Source organism: Pan paniscus, chromosome 15 (genome assembly GCF_029289425.2).
Source record: "Pan paniscus chromosome 15, NHGRI_mPanPan1-v2.0_pri, whole genome shotgun sequence".
Lineage (NCBI taxonomy): Eukaryota > Metazoa > Chordata > Mammalia > Primates > Hominidae > Pan > Pan paniscus.
Genome location: NC_073264.2, coordinates 95,207,570 through 95,223,644, shown reverse-complemented (window position 1 = coordinate 95,223,644; position 16,075 = coordinate 95,207,570). Strand labels below are relative to the sequence as shown.

Sequence of the window (16,075 nt, the reverse complement as noted above, 5' to 3'; positions counted from 1 at the left end):
CAGGGAAGTGGGGGAAAGCCAGCAGTCATGGGCCTCACCCAGCTCCCTCACAAACCGAAGGGCAGTCTTACTCCCACCGTGTCCTCCCCAACAGCCCCAGTCTGTTTCCAGGAGGAGGGCTTGAAAACTTGCCCAAGGTTATCTGCTTCCCAGCTCTGAAAGAAAAGGAGCTTTAGTTCTTCCCCTGCCTGTGAAGTCTGGATTCATGCCCTCCCCCGAGTTCTGGCCAGGAGGCTTCTGGTCCTGTTCAGATTGTTAAATCAAATTGTTACAGAATTTGGCTAGAGAATGCCTTCTTTCTGTGGAGTGTTGCCCCCCTGCTCCTCTGGCCACCCTCCCAGTGGATCCCTGTGGTGCCAGGCAGGAATGGGCTGCTTGGGGACCCAACGAGCTCCCAGGGCCTTTCTGCTGCTTCCTCTACCCCTGTATTTCGCTCAGCTCTCTAACTTGACTCAGCTCCAGGTAAAGTCAGAAACCTCCTGCAAACGGACCTTCACCTTCTCCAGTGGGGGTGTGTGTTTGGGAGAGGAGAGTCTCCCTCCTCTCCACAGTTGGGGCACTCACAGTATTTGGGGGTCTCCTGGGTCCTGCTGGAGCAGTCCACTTCCTTCAGAGGGTCTGTGGTTCCTCTCAGGATTACTGGTTTGTTCTTGCAGTCAATCTGGAGCTAAAACTCACAATGCAAGCCTCCCCTTGCTGCTCTTTCAGGAGTTGCAATCTAGTCCTGCCTCCCGTCTGCAGTGATCCCGGGAGCAGCATCAGTGGTTAGGTTTAAATCTGTTACTTTTCTATTAGTCCCAGCTCTTCTTTGTTTCCTTCTTTGGCACTGAATTTGTGTGTGGGTGTGTGTGTGTGGGTGTGTGTGTGTGTGTCAGAGAGAGAGATACTATTAAGATCTACCCATAGGCCGGGTGCAGTGACTCACACCTGTAATCCCAGCACTTTGGGAGGCCAGGGCAGGCAGATCACGAGGTGAAGAGATAGAGACCATCCTGGCCAACATGGTGAAACTCCATCTCTACTAAAAAAAAAAAATCAAAAGTTACTTGGGTGTGGTGGCAGATGCCTGTAGTCCCAGCTACTTGGGAGGCTGAGGCAGGAGAATCGCTTGAACCTGGAGGTGGAGGTTGCAGTGAGCTGAGATTGTGCCACTGTACTCCAGCCTGGCGACAGAGCAAGACTGTGTCTCAAAAAAAAAAAAAAAAAAAAAAAAAAAGATTTTCTACCCACAGAACACTCTTGGCATCAAATGTGTGGGTTTTTCCCACACTCACAACCAGCTCTGCAACTCTGTGGACACCAACTGGTTATCCTACAATTCTGTTCAATTCAGACACTATCTACCTGGAGCTAGTGTCATTCCTTGCAGGTTTAGGGCTCAGTCCCACAAGGTTGCCCCCATTAATGATGCTAATCACAAATAATGGTACTTCTGATCAGCTTGGCTACAAATTGGGTATTCCCACAACACCTTCCTCAGGTTCAGCACTTTGCTATGCCTGACAGAATTCAGGGAAACACTTTACTTGTATTTAACAATTTATTATAAAAGATGTAACTGAGAAACAGCCAGATGGATGAGATGACTAGGGCAAGGTATGGGGTGGGGTTGGAAGTCAGGAGAGGTAGGGCATGGAGTTTTCATGGTCCCTGGGTACACCACCCTGGAATCTATCCGAACTCCATCGTTTAGAGATTTTGTGGAGGTTCCATTGCATAGGCATGATTGATAATTGATTAAATCATTGGTTGTTAGTGACTGAGCTCAGTCTCCAGTCCCTCTTCCCTCCCTGGAGGTTGGTGGGGAGAGGCAGCTGAAAGTTCCATCCCCCATCCTGAAGCTGTCTAGGGACTCCAGCCACTAGTCATCTTATTAACATGCAAAAAGATGCTCTTACTACTACAAATATTTTTAAGGTATCACAAGGTTTTATATCAGCAACAGAGGACTAAGACCAAATATTTCAACAAAAGATGCCCCTATCACTGAGAAAGTTAAAAGGCTCTTAGAAGCTCTGTGTCAAGAATTAGGGACAGGGACTATAATACATATATATGCATAGATACCATTTTATCTTTTTTGTTGTCTTATTAGCTATAATTCTTAACGTCTTTTTAGTGATTGCTTTGGGGTTTATAGTATATATCTTTTATTATAGTTTACCCTCAAGTAATTTACTACTTCGCATACAATGTAAGAACCTTACAAGAGTATTTTCCATTTCTCCCCTCCTTTGTGCTTTTTGTTGTATACTTCATACGTGTTAGAGATTCTAGAATACATTTTTATTATCTTTGCTTTAAACAGTTATTTTTAAAGATGTTTAAATAAGAAAAATAAGGGGTTTTGTTTTTTTGTTTGTTTTTAGAGACAGTGTCTCCCTCTGTCACCCATGCTGGAGTGCAGTGGCACGATCATGGCTCACTGCAGCCTCAAACTCCCATGCTCAAGCAATCCTCCTGCCTCAGCCTCCCAAGTTTCGAAGACTACAGGAGTGTGCCACCATGCCTGGCAAATTTTTTTAAAGATGGGAGTCTCACTATGTTGCCCAGGCTGGTCTTGATCCTCCCGCCTAGACCTCCCCAAGTGTTGGGATTACAGGCATGAGCCACCATGCCTGGCCATAAAAAGAAGTTTTTAAATATTTACCTACGTAGTTACTGTTTCGGTTGCTCTTTATTTCTTTGGGTACATCCAGATTTTCATTTTATGTTATCTTTGCTATTGCATGAAAGACTAATATTTCTGATAGCTCACATTTGCTGCTGGTGAATTATTTCAGCTTTTATATGCCTAAAGTCTTTATTTCACATTTTGTTTTGAGAGAGAGTTTTGCTGGGTATAGGGTTTGTCAGGGTTTTATTTTTAGGCATTCAAATAAAAAATATTGCTACACTGTCTTCCGGCTTTTCATTGTTTCTGATAAGTCTGCTGTTCTTCTTATCGAAAGTTTCATGTGTCTGTTTTTGCTCTCTTTTTTCCTTATAGTATCTTATTTGTGTGTGTGTGGTTATTTTTTACTGAGAGCTGCTTATTTCCTTTGAAAATTGTGAAAATTTTTGGAGATGTATGATAATGGTTTCTCCCTCGAGAAAGCATTTATTGGCTTCTGCCTAGGGCATTATCACTTTGGAACTTCTTTAAATTCTCAGCCTGAGATGTTTTGTTTTGACCACCCAGATGATTTGGACTCTGTGTACATTCAAAGGCCAGTTTGAAAATGTTCAGGCATAGACAAAAGTTTTATATTTACATTTTCTGAAAACTTAAGAAAATTTTCTTTTACTCCTTTCTCACCAAAGAAAAGTCTTGGGAAAGTGTTGTATGGATTACTGTTTCCTGCTCCTCACAGAAACAACACATACACCCAAAACTTGCCCTTTCTCTCTTTATTGTTTCATTTCTTGGACATTTGTAATTCGTTACTGGTGACCTAAGACCTCAGTGCTAGCCTGCCATACTTTTCCTCGGGTTCTAATTTACATGTGCCTTCTGGTTCCTTCTGGGGAAATCTGTGTAGAGTGGAGGAGCTTTGGGTCGGTCAGGGTGGCACTTGGCTACCTTATTCTGTGCAAAAGAATGAATTCCAGACTAAAGTATGTTCATCTGTTGATTCACACTGTTTTTATTTTGTTTTGTTTTTTTACTTTTAAGGAAGTGGGAAAACTCTTGCCTTTGCCATCCCAATGATTCATGTGGTGTTGCAGTGGCAGAAGAGGAATGCTGCCCCTCCTCCAAGTAACACCGAAGCACCACCTGGAGAGACCAGAACTGAGGCCGGAGCTGAGACTAGATCACCAGGCAAGGCTGAAGCTGAGTCTGATGCATTGCCTGACGATACTGTAATTGAGAGTGAAGCACTGCCCAGTGATATTGCAGCCGAGGCCAGAGCCAAGACTGGAGGCACTGTCTCAGACCAGGCGTTGCTCTTTGGTGACGATGATGCTGGTGAAGGGCCTTCTTCCCTGATCAGGGAGAAACCTGTTCCCAAACAGAATGAGAGTGAGGAGGAAAATCTTGTTAAAGAGCAGACTGGAAATCTAAAACAAGAGTTGGATGACAAAAGCGCCACCTGTAAGGCATATCCAAAGCGTCCTCTGCTTGGACTGGTTCTGACTCCCACTCGAGAGCTGGCTGTCCAGGTCAAACAGCACATTGATGCTGTGGCCAGGTTTACAGGTGAGGTTTAGTTCCATTTAATAAATATTTTCTAGGCAAATCCCAAATGCTCGTTGGTAAAGATGAATGAGCTGTGGCTCCTGCCCTCTAGGGTAAGCCACTCTCATCTATAAGCCAGACAATTAAGCCCTACAGAAAATTGATTGAGTGACATTTTTTCAGTTCCCTCAAGGATAATACATAGTTGGTGCCATTGTGGATGCATAGGAAATTTATTGGATACAGTAGATGCTCAGGGCAGGGATTAGCAAACTGTCTGGTTTTATAAATAAAGTTTTACCGGAACACACCCACACCCATTTGGTTTTATATTGTCTGTGGTTGGTTTTGTACTACAAAGGTGAAGTTGAGTAGAGTTAATAGTTGTGACAGAGACCATCTGGCCTATGAGGTCAGTAATGTTCACTAGTGACCCTTTCAGAAAAAGTTGGCTGATCCCTGCTCTAAGCAATTAGGATTTAATTCTCTCAGGGAATTCACTCTGGGAAGGGCTTCACTCTGGGAATCTTAATTTTATAATAAAAGCAGCAATTAATTACCAAGTTGTTACTATTGCTAAGCCCTTTACCCGCATGATACTATGAGAACTTCTGCACCAGAGATGAAAACAACAGGGCATTAGTGGATCTTTCAGAATAATTCTAATTGAGGGAATGGAAGGGCTTCCTAGGAGAGGTGTAGCACAGCTGCAGGTCATATTCCTCCCAGCATTATGGTGCCCCAGTGCTCTGTTTTCCCAGAGCTTTGGAGGTAAGCATACCTGGGTTCAAATTCAGCCCCTTTGGTGTGGTTGGAGGGGAGGGAGTAGAAAAGAAATGAGGCTGAAGAAGTAGAGCCCAGATCACAGAAGACTTGGTAAGCCCTCTAGGAGTGGCGTCAACAGTCTGGCCAGGCCTGCTCTTTTAGCTCTAGAGCATTACACTGTGCTGATGTCTGTCTCTGCTAATCTGGGGTGCCTGTGTCAGCCATGTAAGAAAATGATCACCCAGATTGAATAAGTGTCCCTTATGTTTTCTGTCCCATAGGAATTAAAACTGCTATTTTGGTTGGTGGAATGTCCACGCAGAAACAGCAGAGGATGCTGAACCGTCGTCCTGAGATTGTGGTTGCTACTCCAGGCCGGCTGTGGGAATTAATTAAAGAAAAGCATTATCATTTGAGGAACCTTCGGCAGCTCAGGTAATAGATGGCACTTCTCTTTTCCCCCTCACTGCCTTTTCTGAAATGAGCCTTAGGTGACATGGTGTGGGCAATGCCTTCTTCCCATCGCAGAATACTATGGTGTGGTATCATCCAGACCCTGGCCTTTAGAAAGCCAAGAGTGCATGAGGGAGATTAGTTGAGGGCCTGATGGTGGTGGTGGTAGTAGGGTGTGTACGTGTGTGTGTGTGTGTTTAGGATGAGTGTAGGGTGTGCTATAGATGATTCCTCTTAACCCGCTGCTGACCAATGATATGGGTCTCTCTGGATCTGCAGGTGCCTGGTAGTGGATGAGGCTGACCGGATGGTTGAGAAAGGCCATTTTGCTGAGCTCTCACAGCTGCTAGAGATGCTCAATGACTCCCAATACAACCCAAAGAGACAAACGCTTGTTTTTTCTGCCACACTCACCCTGGTGCATCAGGCTCCTGCTCGAATCCTTCATAAGAAGCACACCAAGAAAATGGATAAAACAGCCAAACTTGACCTCCTTATGCAGAAAATTGGCATGAGGGGCAAGCCCAAGGTCATTGACCTCACAAGGAATGAGGCCACGGTGGAGACGCTAACAGAGACCAAGATCCATTGTGAGACTGATGAGAAAGACTTCTACTTGTACTACTTCCTGATGCAGTATCCAGGCCGCAGCTTAGTGTTTGCCAACAGCATTTCCTGCATCAAACGCCTCTCTGGGCTCCTCAAAGTCCTTGATATCATGCCCTTGACCCTGCATGCCTGTATGCACCAGAAGCAGAGGCTCAGAAACCTGGAGCAGTTTGCCCGTCTGGAAGAGTAAGTTAGGACTGTCCCCAGAGGCTTAACCTCTAGTTAGTTACTGGGGTAAAAGGGGTCAGGATGGTGGGGAAATGGTAGAAAAGCCACCTTCTGTCATAGGGGCCTTGTCTCAGTAGTAGGTAGCCTTTTTTTTTTGCACAGCATTTGGCAAGGTTACTGTCATTTAGTGAATTTGGTTGCTGTTAAATGCCATACAGAAACTTCAATACTAATGAATATGGGTGACAATACATAATATTGAATGTATAGACAATAGATTAGGTCCTATGCTGGCACTTTAGATTCAGAATCACATTCAGTTACTCTCCTAACATCCTTAAGAGGAAGCAGAATAGATTCATGGTTAAGAGCACAGATCCTGGAACCAGAATGCCTGAAATCAAATCCTAGTTCTGTCACTCCTTAGGTGGTCAAGTTATTTAATTTCTCTGTACTTTAATTTTCTCATTATTGGGATAATAATAGAACCCATTCTAGGGTTGTTATGAAGATTGATTGTAAATTCATGCGTGTAAAGTGTTTAGAACAGTTTCTAGCACATAGTATGTATATATTGCTAAATGTTAGCTTTAATAATTTCTAGTCCCTTTACTACTTATTACCATTATCACTATTCTCATTTATAGATGGAAAAATGAGGTCTAGAAAAGCTGATCAGTGTGCCCAAGGTTTCTCTGCCTGGAAGTGGTAGAGCTGGGCCTCAGACAAGCCTGTCGGACCTCAGAGCCCATGTTATTTCTTATTCCTGATGTCTTTGTCCATCTGCCTTTGGACCAGACTGATGCTCAGGGAATGGGTTGCAGATTGTCAAGATGAGGGCCTGGAAAGTTGAGGCAGACTACAAAGTGTCTTTTGCCAGTGTTTTGTCAGGTCATGGGGTAATTAGTTTCTAGAACAAGTGTTTGATTTACTGGTTTTTAAAAATTGGTTAAGTAGTATCAGTGGTTTACTGAGATTAGCTTAGAACAAGGCTTGGCAAACTATAGGCCTCGTGCCAAATCTTGCTTGCTGCCCTTTTTTTTTTCTAAGATGGGGTCTTGCTATGTTGCCCAGGTTAGACTTGAACTCACGGGCTCAAGCAATCCCACCTTAGCCTCCTAAGTAGCTAGGACTACCAATGCATGCCATCACACCTGGCTGCTGCCTGTTTTTTTAGTAGACGTTTTACTGGAACACAGCAAGACCCATTTATGTATTGTCAGTATCCTCTTTTGCGGCAGAGTTGAATAGTTGCCATAGAGACTGTGTTGTTCACAAAGCTGGAAATGCTGTCTGGCTCTTTACAGAAAAAGTTTGCTGACCTTGATCCAGAGCAGTAGTTTAATGTTTTACAAACTAGGATTTGCATTGCATTTCCCGGCCTCAGCTCAGACATGCAGGGAGTGAGGACCCTGAAGGGCCAGAGTCTTATGTTTTGAAGCACCTCAAGTACTTTTGACTTTCCATGAACCACACATTGAGAAACATCATCCAACACATTTATCAAGTGCTTACCATGAACCAGATGTTGTTCTATGTGGTGGTGATAACAGCAGTGAGTAATGCAAAGTCCTTGCTCTCATGAAGCTTACATTCTAGTAGAGGGAGATAATAAATTGCAAAGTAAGCCCACAGTCTGCCAAGTGATCCTAAGAAGTAAGTCGAGCAGGGGTTGGAGAAAAGAGATTGGGTATGTGTGGTCAGGGAGGCTTCTCTGATGAAGTGAGAATTGAGCAGAGAGCTGAAGAAAGTAATGAAGTGAGTCATATGGACATCTGAGGCAAGACCCTTTAAGGCCTTAAGGAGTAGCAAGTGCAAAGGCTTGGAGGTGAGAGCATGCTTGGTTTGTTTGGGGAAGAGCAAGGAAGTCTGTGTGCCACTGGGAGGAAGTAAATGAGAGGGTGCTAGGAGAGGAGTCACTGACCCAGAATATGTATGGCCTCATTTAACTCACTGGAGGGAGTCTTTATCATTGCAGAGTATGGCATGTTGGTTGGGATCAATGAGTCCCAAATTTGGATCCAGACTCCACAACTGAATAGCCATGTAGATAGCTTGGGAAGTTAATCTCTCCGAGCCTCAGTTTTTCTGTAAAAGGGTATACAAGTGATATCTTACAGAGTATTGGTAAGGACTGTAATGTTTAGGATGCTCAGCAGTTGGTAAGAATTTGATTAAAGATAGCTGTTAGTTATTATTAATAAGCTTTCTCTCTCTACCCCAGCTGTGTTCTCTTGGCAACAGATGTGGCAGCTCGGGGTCTGGATATTCCTAAAGTCCAGCATGTCATCCATTACCAGGTAGGGGCATCTGAAAATTTATAGGCATCTGCCTGCACTGAGTGGGGAATTTTTAAGGCAAAGGTTGGGGGAGGGAGGAGGAATTTTTGGTTCCAAGGCTCTTGGCATCAGAGAATACCACTGGCATCGAGTGCCCACTACTCCCACTTTTGCAACACTGCTGAGATTTGGTCTCCAGAAAACCTTGCTTTGTCTCATGTCAAGTAGCCCTTCTCTCCAAGCTACTTGATATTGTCAGGTTAGAGTCTTAGTTTTTTCTGTGAAATGGGCATAAGTTAAGCATGTAATTGGTTACCCTGATGTAGAGAAGTATTAATAGAAGAGTGTGGTAGTTTAGATCTCTCTGGGCTCAAATCCCAGCTGTGTAACCTTGAACAAGTCATGTAATCTCTCTGTATCTCAGTTTTCTCATGTATTAAATGGCAGTGAGTACCTGCTTCTTAGGGTTCTTATTGAGGTAAAATAAGTTACTAAGTATAAAGAGCTTAAGAAGCCACCTGGCACATTGCAAGCACTTACTCATGTTAACTGCCATTGATAGTAGCAGTAATATTAGTGTGTGCATCTAGTGAATATCAGCATAAAATTTTGGTTAGGAGTATGGGCACCGGAGCCAGACTGCCAGGCTTTGAATCCCCAGTCTGCTGCTTCGTAGTTGGTTAGCTTTAGGCAAGTTATTTAGTACCTCTGGTTTCAGTGTCATTGTTTGTAAACTGGAAGTAACAACTAGCTACCCCATAGGGTTATCCTGAGAATTAAATTGAGCTGATGCTGATGAAGCCGGTAGCACAGTGTAAGTACTCAATAAATGGTAGCTGGTATGGCATTATTATTTTTCCTCTTTAATTCCTCTTTGTGCTTTTAAAAATCTTTTAGGCTGCTGTTTCAGAGAAACAACAAACTCACAGTGCTTTTTCCCATTCTCTCACTTCACAACAACAATCAACACAGAAGACTTCTGTAACCAAATGTGTGGGCGTTTTTCACCACATATCAAGCAGTAGCCACCAGCTGGGTATCCTCTAATTTAGTTTCATTTTCTGATGCTGTCTTCCTGGAGATAGCCTCAGATCCCTCAAGATGTCCCTCTTCCCCGCAACCAGTCGATAAGTCAGGGCCTCTGGAACTTCTGACCAACCAGCTTCAAGTTGGGGTTCTCATGACCCCCCGCTTTGGGTTCAATTAATTTGCTACAGCAGCTCTCAGAACTAAAAGAAACACATTTACCAGTTTATTATAGAGGATATTACAAAGAATATAGATGGGGAGATGTATAGGCTGAGGTACAGGGGAAGGAGCATGGAGTTGCCATGCCCCTCCTGGGTACACCACCCTCCAGGAATGTCCACATATTCAGCTTATTCAAAAGTTCTCCAAACTCTGTCCTTTAGGAATATTTATGGAGACTTCATTGGGTAAGATGATTAATTAAGCCATTGGCCTTTAGGAAGTAGTGCTGCAAGTCTCAACCTTCTAATCCTGCCTTGGCCTTTCTGGTGACCAGCCCCCATCCTGAAACTTCCTGGGGGGCTATCAGCCATCAGTCAATAGTTTGTCATTAGCATACAAAAAGACATTACTTTTGAGATTCCTTTGCCAGGAAACAGGATGAAGAGCAAATACATATTTCACTGTATCACAGGTGCTAATTTTGGTTTAGCAAATCTCTATAGTCTTCCCTTTTTTGGGGAAGGAGCTGGGTCAGCCTTTGTGGAGTCAAGATGAATCAAATACAGTCCCAGCCCCTAAGAAGTATTGGATCCAGCAAAGGAGGTGAGATGACCACAGCCATAATTTAAGGCAGAAGGTATTAGAAAATTACAAAATACAATGGAAGAGAGAGGTAACTTCTAGTTTGGGAGGTTGGAAAGTACTTTCTAAAAACATGCCTGGCATTTAAGGGTGAAGAGGATTTGGACATGTAGAGGTATTAAAGGAAGGAGCAAAGAAATGGGCAGTGTTCAGGGGCACTTGGCTCACAGTGAGAAGAGGGGATGTGTTGGGAAAGGAATAGTTGCTGAGGCTGGAGGGGTAAGTTGAGGGCAAGTCACTAAAGGCGCTGAGTGTCAGGTTGTAGAGTTGGGCCTTTATCCTGTAAGTAAAGAAAGGCAAATCTCATTTCTAGAACTCTTATGAACAGTTCATAGTGGCTACTTAAAGTACTGTATTGAAAAGGATACCTAGATGTTATCTGGGCCCAGTGGAGAAGACTGTTGTGCTTGATTAATGGTGTGTGCCAGGGGCTCCGTGGGTGTGTTAGCAACCATGCCACATTATCTATGGATAAAATATATATAGGAGTAGAGACCGTATAACCCAGGGATTAACATGGTCTGTGGAGCTGGGCTGCTTAAATCCTGGATAAGAAGTAACTGCTGTGGTCTGGCTGCATGGTCCTGAGGACCTGAACCAGGGTCAGGGGCATGGGAGGGAAGAGCCTGCGCAGTGAATGGGCTAAACCTGGGAACATTTTGAATGTGGGACTAAGAGAGGAGGGCTAGATTGCTCTACAATGCTGCAGAAGTTTCTACCTGCCTGGCTGGGAGGTAGGAGGGTCTGGTTTGGGGATGTGGCCCTGAGGAGAGGACCAGTGTTTGGCAGTGGCCATGTATTGATCTCCCAGTTCTTCCTGTGGCAGGTCCCACGTACCTCGGAGATTTATGTCCACCGAAGTGGTCGAACTGCTCGAGCTACCAATGAAGGCCTCAGTCTGATGCTCATTGGGCCTGAGGATGTGATCAACTTTAAGAAGATTTACAAAACGCTCAAGAAAGATGAGGACATCCCACTGTTCCCCGTGCAGACAAAATACATGGATGTGGTCAAGGTAGAAAGCAGTTAAAACCCCAGTGCTAATGAAGGGATTGTGCTGCTCCCTTGCAGAACACCTTGCTGTGGGACTCTGGCAGCATAACCCTTGAAAACTAAGGAATGGTTCTGCCAACAGCTGAACAAGGAGACTTGTAGATAGGACTGAGAGCAACATACCTGGGAAAAGGGAGAAAAGGGGAGTGACCGAAGGTGGGAGGCATTTTCTCCCTGAACCATTTCTTCCTTCTCTGGCCCTGAAGTCCCCCCTCCTCACCAGACAGTGCAGTGGTCATGGCTGTCTGGATATCCTGTCAGAGGGTTGTAGACAGTGTGGTTAGTGTTTCTTGCTGAGGCAGATGCTACAGGTTTGGCACATCCCTGGAGCAGGTGCCAGTAAATTCTGTCTTTTGGGTTTTAACTCAGCAGGCATTCCCCAGGTAGGTGCCACTTACCGTGGGACACTGTATTAGTGACCAAAGTGGGGTGGGTTCTCCTTCCCAGAGGTTTGCCAGCTGTGAATAAAGTTCAGGTACAGTGGAGCAGTATGGAATTACTGGGCATATGGTTACATTGGGAGGAGAAGAGGTTCTATCCCAGCCTCCTGCTGGCAAAGATGTGGAAGGGTACAGAGGAGGTGGAATTCCAGGAATTGAGGGAGCAAAAGCATGGCACAGTTCAAGGAATGTTGGCTTCTCTGGCTCAAAAGGAATATTAGCTGTGTGGGGAAATAGGGTGGAGATAAGGATGGAAAAGTGGAAATCATAGAGAATTCCCATTAGTAAGGAGGATTAGGAGCCACCCAGGCTTCCCGTGGTTTCTTTCCCCACATCACAAGATCCTTCTCATTTTGCCACTGCAATGTAACCCCAAAACCCTCTAGAGATGTTTTATCTTAGCTCAGCTGTGGAAGCAAGCTGTGGCATCTGCGTAAAGACTTCACTTTGGTTACCTATAGGTTGGCAGTCAAACCAGTAAGGGTTTTCAAAGGATGTGGCTGTTCAGGTTGATTTTTGGGAAAGCTGGCAGTTGTGTTTAGATGTGTACACACAGACGGGTAATGGTTGCCCACTGGGCTTTTATCAGGAAACAAAATAAATGCATTTCAATAGGAACTGAACTGCATCTCACCACTGATCTCAAGAGCTTTTTATTTATTTATTTTTTATTTTTTATTTTATTTTTTTTTTGAGATGGAGCTTTGCTCATGTTGCCCAGGCTGGAGTGCAGTGGCACAATCTTGGCTCACCACAACCTTCGCCTCCCGGGTTCAAGTGATTCTCCTGCCTCAGCCTCCCAAGTAGCTGGGATTACAGGCATGCACCACCATGCCCAGCTAATTTTGTATTTTTAGTAGAGACGGGGTTTCTCCATGTTGGTCAGGCTGGTCTTGAACTCCTGACCTCAGGTGATCCGCCCGCCTTGGCCTCCCAGAGTGCTAGGATTACAGGTGTGAGCCACCATGCCCGGCTCAAGAGCTTTTTAAAAACACTACTTGCTGGGCACGGTGGCTCACGCTTGTATTCCCAACACTTTAGGAGGCTGAAGTGGAAAGATTGCTTGAACCCAGGAGTTCAAGACCAGCCTAGACAACACAGTTGAGACCCTGTCTTTACGAAAAAAAAAAAAAAAAGAAATTACCTAGGCATGGTGGTGCCTCCCAGCTGCTTGGGAGGCTGAGGTGGGAGGATTGCTTGATCCAAGGAGGTTGAGGCTGCAGTGAGCCATGATCATGCCACTGCTCTTCAGCCTGGGCAGCAGAGTGATACCTGCCTTAAACACACAAACACAACTCAAGTGAGACTTTGCTTCCCAGAGGCCTGAACTCTATTTCAGATGAATATTTTCTTTTACTTCCCCCCAGGAGCGAATCCGTTTAGCTCGACAGATTGAGAAATCTGAGTATCGGAACTTCCAGGCTTGCCTGCACAACTCTTGGATTGAGCAGGCAGCGGCTGCCCTGGAGATTGAGCTGGAAGAAGACATGTATAAGGGTAAGCCCTTGGGCGGGATGGGAATTGAGGAAGTTGAAATCTCTCTTTAACTTTTGCTTTGTTGGAACCATCTCTACTACTGTGGGTCTTGTCAAAATCAGCAAGGCGTCCTTCCCCCTCTTTGCTAACAGGCCCTGGTCCCAGATGAGCCTACTGCCCTCGGTCAGTCTTTGTTTCCTCTGTCTCTGTCTTGTGCCCTCAGCTGCCTCCTCTTACATGGACAGGCAGTGGAGTACAGTGAGGAAGGGAGCAGGCTCTCTGGCCAGGCTGCCTGTGTTAGAATGCCGGCTCATTGCCTTAACTATGTGACTGAGTCAAGTTATTTAACCCCTGTTGTGTTTTCAGCTTTCTCCTCCATAAAATGGAAGTAGTCAACTACCTACTTCATGGGATTGTTGTGAAGACTGATTGAGTTAAAAAATGTTAAGCGCTTATAGCATTGCCTGGCAAATAGAAAGTATTACATTTTAAGTTATTTGTCATTATGGTTCCTACTACACCTGCCTTCCAAGTTGACAAAGCACTTCCATGCCATTATCTCATTTGATCTTCTCCACTTTCATGACATGAACACAGCAGGAAGTACTCTTCTTTTACATATGGAAACTAGATACCACAGCAGAGGCAGTTTGTGCAGGGAAACAGCTCTGTCACAAGGCATTTCCAGAGCTGCTACTCTATATGTGACCACAGGCTGAGGCTTCAGGGATGAATCTGCCCGGTCCCTGCTTGAGAAAACTCCTGGTCTAAAAAGTGGTAGAACCAAATCTAGAACTCCATGCTCCTTCCACACCACCAAGAATGCAGCTCAGCAGAGATGTTGACACCTTGGTGCCCAAGTCAGCAAATTCAGAGGCAGACTTACTGCTGTCTGCTCAGCATGGAAGCCAGGAGCCAAACCAGTGGGCTTGATGACAGTGAGCTATTCCTGGTGGCTCAGGGTTGGGGCTTGGGCCGAAGATGTGGAGGCCCTGGCTTCCCTTCCTGAGGACAGGCTGAGGTGGAACCTTTTGGCTCTGCCAGCCTCTCCATGTGCAGTCACAGCACTGGTGGCAAGGCATAGGAGAGCTGGGCTACAAAGAAGCATTCAGTGTCTCCTGGGGCGACGGGGAGTGGGGGGGTTGTAGTTGTGAAGTCACCAAACCCCAGGTGGGCAGTAAGTGGGTGGGTCATAGGAAGAAAAGTGATCTTCAGTCAGGAGACTTGGGTTCTGGGCTCTGTCTGATGACTGGCTCTGTGATGTGAGCCAGGTGACTTCTCTAAGCCTGAGTTGCCTCATCTGTAAAGATAATTCCAGTCTTGGAGGATTTTTATGGAGTAAAAAAGGCCAGAGCGGTCCTGCGTATCCCCCGCAAATGGTTAGACATTATCCATTTACAGCCCCTGCCAAGCCACCACTAGCTTCTTCAGAGAACTTTTGAACCCTGCCTCCCTAAAGTAGTTCTAAAACATTTTTCACTGTGTTACCCATCAAGGGAAACAAAATGTTTCTACAAACCATAGTAAATAGGATCTTTTTTGTATTGTGTTTCAAGGAGGAAAAGCTGACCAGCAAGAAGAACGTCGGAGACAAAAGCAGATGAAGGTTCTGAAGAAGGAGCTGCGCCACCTGCTGTCCCAGCCACTGTTTACGGAGAGCCAGAAAACCAAGTATCCCACTCAGTCTGGCAAGCCACCCCTGCTTGTGTCTGCCCCAAGTAAGAGCGAGTCTGCTTTGAGCTGTCTCTCCAAGCAGAAGAAGAAGAAGACAAAGAAGCCGAAGGAGCCGCAGCCGAAACAGCCACAGCCAAGTACAAGTGCAAATTAACTGCCCTGGTCAAGTGTGTCAGTGACTGCACATTGGTTTCTGTTCTCTGGCTATTTGCAAAACCTCTCCCACCTTTGTGTTTCACTCCACCACCAACCCCAGGTAAAAAAGTCTCCCTCTCTTCCACTCACACCCATAGCGGGAGAGACCTCATGCAGATTTGCATTGTTTTGGAGTAAGAATTCAATGCAGCAGCTTAATTTTTCTGTATTGCAGTGTTTATAGGCTTCTTGTGTGTTCAACTTGATTTCATAAATTAAAAACAATGGTCAGAGCCATTGTGTCATCCTGGTTTTTTTTTTTTTTTAAGATAGAAGATGGTGGTGGTGTAGTTTGTTTCATTATTAACTTAGTGATTCTCCTGGGCCAGCACAATGCTAAGCCCTTGAAAGGACAGGAATAGTGTCAGGCCTCTGGCTGCAGGCCAAGATTGGACAGTGTGGATGGAGCAAGAGGCTGGAATGTTCAAGAGGTGCATGTTCCTGCTTTACCCAGAGCAGCACCCTAATAGCTCCTTAGCTGTCTCCACTCTCCTGGGTATTGTCCGAGCCACCGTGTGAGGTGGGCAGGGATGAGGTTGCTGTCTTCAGGCTTCCCTCACATCACAGAGCCAACAGTAACAGTCGCTAGGTCTGGCGTGTGAAGCCCTCAGGATCTAGCCCCAGCCTTGTCTCCACTCCCTCCTCTGTGACAGAGCAGGCTTCTGCCCACAGTTCCATGCACCCCTTCTCTTGTCCTGAGCCTTTGTGCAGAATAGGCTTTTCCATCGGTCTGGATTGCCTTTTGGCCTTCTCCATCCTGGAGCACTGCCATGGGTCCTCTAGTCCTGAGCCTCTAAGGGGAAGCAGTGCTTCTCCTGGGGCTCCCTTAGTGTCCCGTGCTTACCCTCTTCATAGCACTTGCCATGCTGTGTTCCCTTAGCTGAGCTCCTTGGGAGAAGAGGAACTCAAGGCTTGGTCAGCCTGGTATAAATATGTGCTCAGGGAACTAGGGACTTCCCGATGCTGCCCCA

The 16,075-nt window shown here is 45.4% G+C and overlaps 1 protein-coding gene across 2 annotated transcripts in view; it reads left to right on the top strand.

Moving 5' to 3' along the window:
• Positions 1-15,337, top strand: part of DDX24 (DEAD-box helicase 24) — a 33,005-nt gene extending 17,668 nt beyond the window's left edge. For both annotated transcript variants that reach the window (XM_003832808.6, XM_008958240.3), the window contains exons 3-9: positions 3,656-4,180; positions 5,206-5,359; positions 5,657-6,172; positions 8,379-8,454; positions 11,093-11,281; positions 13,127-13,256; positions 14,792-15,337. In XM_003832808.6, the coding sequence (XP_003832856.1) occupies positions 3,656-4,180; positions 5,206-5,359; positions 5,657-6,172; positions 8,379-8,454; positions 11,093-11,281; positions 13,127-13,256; positions 14,792-15,063 (1,862 nt within the window). In that variant the 3' untranslated portion in view covers positions 15,064-15,337. The remainder of the gene's footprint in view (positions 1-3,655; positions 4,181-5,205; positions 5,360-5,656; positions 6,173-8,378; positions 8,455-11,092; positions 11,282-13,126; positions 13,257-14,791) is intronic.
• Positions 15,338-16,075: the final 738 nt, after the last annotated feature.